The 3,599-nt window shown below is 43.9% G+C and overlaps 1 protein-coding gene and 1 non-coding gene across 2 annotated transcripts; one reads left to right on the top strand and one right to left on the bottom strand.

The window, feature by feature from the left end:
• Window positions 1-1,827: 1,827 nt before the first annotated feature.
• Window positions 1,828-2,237, bottom strand: LOC123500877 (histone H4). The gene has a single exon (XM_045249461.1). It carries the CDS (start codon window positions 2,186-2,188, stop codon window positions 1,877-1,879), a length of 312 nt encoding a protein of 103 aa, XP_045105396.1. The 5' UTR covers window positions 2,189-2,237; the 3' UTR covers window positions 1,828-1,876.
• A 601-nt stretch (window positions 2,238-2,838) lies between these two features.
• LOC123500878 lies at window positions 2,839-2,957 on the top strand. The gene has a single exon (XR_006673483.1). It is a non-coding gene; the product is annotated as a 5S ribosomal RNA (ribosomal RNA).
• Window positions 2,958-3,599: the final 642 nt, after the last annotated feature.

The following is a 3,599-nucleotide window of genomic DNA, read 5'->3' as shown; positions in this document are numbered from 1 at the left end:
AACGCCGCCCGCGACAACAAGAAGACTCGCATCATCCCGCGTCACCTGCAGCTGGCCATCCGGAACGACGAGGAACTTAACAAGCTCCTCTCCGGGGTCACCATTGCACAGGGTGGCGTGCTGCCAAACATTCAGGCTGTGCTCCTTCCCAAGAAGACCGAGAAGAAGTAAATCCTCTCCTCCTCAATATCATCACCAACAAGTATATACATCCGGCTCCTCTTCGAGCCACACATTGACACATCTAGAGAATTGAATAGACTATAGTGTTAACCATGATATTAATAATAATGATGGTATATATTTTTTTGATAATGAATGATAGAAATGCTAATGGTAGAATTTTTTTCTCTTTATTTTTTTGTTCCGGCCTGCAGCGCTGCAAAAAAAAAAAAAAAAAAAAAAAAAAAAACGCCTTGCGCTGAGCAAATTATGGGATTAGGGCCCGTGTGTCAATGAGGACCTTGCTTCCCGCACACGCCCTCTCTGTCTTGCTCTCTTGCTTCCCTCCTGGCTGGTAGGTAGCTAGCGGGACAGGGATCAATTAACGCGGTCGGTCACTTTGACCTGTGATCTCACTCGGCAGTCATCCAAGAGATGCGGATTAAACGTTGTCAAGTATTGCTGTGTTTGCAAAAACAAACAAACAAACAATGCGAAATATGTTCAAAGATAAACAAGAAGCTTACTCCAACTTGCCTTTTCTTTTTCTTTTTCTTTTTTTTCTTTTCTTTTTCTTTTAGAGCATCACAATGTATATAATACAACACCGTTCAATTACCAAGTATTAAGTACCTACCTGACTTAAGGTGCGTATTGGTGCGTGCAAGTGTCCCCTCTCTTGCTTCCCTCCTGGCTGGTAGGTGGTAGGTAGGGACAGGGAGGGAGGAGTGAGTGACCCATGGATTAACGCTTTCACTTTGACCTGTGATCTCACTCGGCGGTCATCCCCGAGAGGAGGGCGCGCGGATCAAACGATGTCAAGTATTGCTGTGTTTGTTTGCAAAAACAATGCAAAATATATTTAAAGATAAACAGAAACTCTCCAACTTTTTTTTTTTTTTTTTTTTGTTCTTTAAGGTGTGCGTATTGGAGTGTGACAGCGCTGCAGGCCGGAAAATTCCCGGCAGGAACAAAAAAAAAAAAAAAAAACCTAAAAGATCTCCATACAAGTAAGCGGTCAGACCATAGTGGATAAGGTGGTGGACGTGGGATCGGGCAGACAGACAGACGTTCACGCGTCGGCTCGAAAGAATCACACCACACACCGTTTTGAAGGTATGTCAGTCGGCGAGGGGGATTTAATGAAAGGTACCTACCTACCTACATGTCACCGCGGTACCCAGGTTCTATCTAGGTGGCTACACCAAAGATGATGATGATGATGATGATGATGATGATGCGCTTCGGTGTTGATATGGACCCTCCCTCCTTGTATGGGTACCACTATAAAGAAATAAAATTGCCTGCGCCACTAATGGGCGGAAGCTTAACAAACAAACAAACAAACAGCACCTGTAGCAGCGGTTGGTGTCTGACCTCACATCACTTAGTTGATAATCCTTTCTCTTTCATTTGATTTACCTTTGAGTGATAAAACAGAGAGGAAAACAAATAGAAAGAAAGGAAAAGAAAAAAAGAAAGAAAAGGAAAAAAAAAAAAAAAAAAAAAAAAACACACACACAAATTGTAATAATGACGTAAAGAGTAGGGACAACACTTTTACTTGGAACAACCATAGTCCTAGTAGTGTTAGTCTATAACTTTTTCCTTCTCTTCATTTGTGTGGACCTATAAAAGGTCCGGGATATGTTGACTCTTTTCTTATGGTGCTTTTGCAGTTGCTGTTGTTGACACCAAATTCCAGACACCAGATTTAACCGCCAAATCCGTAGAGGGTACGTCCCTGACGCTTGAGGGCGTAGACGACGTCCATGGCAGTGACGGTCTTGCGCTTGGCGTGCTCGGTGTAGGTGACGGCATCCCTGATGACGTTCTCGAGGAACACCTTTAGCACCCCACGAGTCTCCTCGTAGATGAGACCGGAGATGCGCTTGACGCCGCCTCGGCGAGCCAACCGACGGATAGCGGGCTTGGTGATGCCCTGGATGTTGTCACGCAAAACCTTACGGTGACGCTTGGCTCCTCCCTTTCCAAGTCCCTTGCCTCCCTTGCCGCGGCCAGTCATGGTGACAGATGATGAGGCGCTGCTGCGAGTAGTAGTAGTAGTAGTGATACGATGTCTCGCTCACGAGTGTGACTCGCATTTTGCCTCGCGGTATATATATATGTAACTGGTGCCTTCCCGGTTGTAGTAGGGTAACAATATTTCCTGTTTTTCCCACTTGATCCAACATCGCTGGGTCATACGAACACGGTCTCCGTCTCGTCGTTGACCCTCGGACCACGCATCCGAGACGTACAACCGAGAGGCAAGCAAGAAAACGGCGTAAAACCAAATAATATCGAGTCGGAGGAGGTGCCAGATTTTCCAGCCAGCGGCATGCATGCAGCGAGCAACAAGCCAACCAGCCAGCCAGCCACAGAGGGAGGCAGACTGAGTCTGTGTCAGAATAATAATAATAATAATAATAATAAGAAGAAGAAGAAGAAGAAGAAGAAGAAGAAGAAGAAGAAGAAGAAGAAGAGAGACAGACAGACAGACAGACAGACAGACAGACAGACAGACAGACAGACAGAGAGAGAGAGAGAGATTAATCCAATAGGGAAACGATATTAAACCAAGAAACACCTAGAAAGGACTTGATTCACAGGGTATACGGAGTATAGTAGGGCAAGCCAGGAAGAATTTAAAGGGCCTAAAATCTCACATCGAGTGCCAACGACCACACCACGTTGAACACACCGCTTCTCGTCCGATCAGCGAAGTTAAGCAACGTTGGGTCCGGTTAGTACTTGGATGGGTGACCGCCTGGGAACACCAGATGTTGTTGGCATTCCATTATTTTTCATTTATCTATTTATTTATTTATTATTTATTATTATTATTATTATTATAATAATAATAATAATAATAATAATAATAATAATAATAATAATAATAATAATAATAAGAAGAAGAAGAAGAAGAAGAAGAAGGTTTGATTTGTCTATTCTTATATTGTTTTACCTGCTTATTTTATTCTTTGTTAATTCATCCATTTATTCTTGTACTACCTCGTGCCTGGATTACCAGACAAAACTGTGTATTCTAAACACACATGAATAGGAGAGGACTCGAACTGACATTTTTTTCTCTCCTATAGAGAAATTGCATCGAACCGCTAGCCTAGCTTGGTGCCGGGGGAAGGGGATAAGAATGACCACCTGCACGGACGTGTGCTGTGCTCTGTCGAGCTTGGATATTAACCATTGAAGTCTGAAGAAGAAGGAAAAAAAAAAAAAAAAACCTAGAAAGTCACTGCAGCGGCTGTGGGAGGAGGAAAGACGCAAGCCGTCAGACTAACCGTGACACACGACACGCTAATAAATACGCACACTATAGTCTGACCATTTTTATGAAGATCACTTAGGCGTTGGCGTTTTTGGGGATTTTCCTGCCTGCGGCGCTGTCACACGTGTACCAATACGCGCCCCAA

This window comes from Portunus trituberculatus, unplaced genomic scaffold (genome assembly GCF_017591435.1).
Source record: "Portunus trituberculatus isolate SZX2019 unplaced genomic scaffold, ASM1759143v1 PGA_scaffold_503__1_contigs__length_6653, whole genome shotgun sequence".
Taxonomy (NCBI): Eukaryota; Metazoa; Arthropoda; class Malacostraca; order Decapoda; family Portunidae; genus Portunus; species Portunus trituberculatus.
The sequence above is the reverse complement of the archived record's forward strand: the minus strand, read 5'-3'. Positions and strand labels throughout refer to the sequence as shown.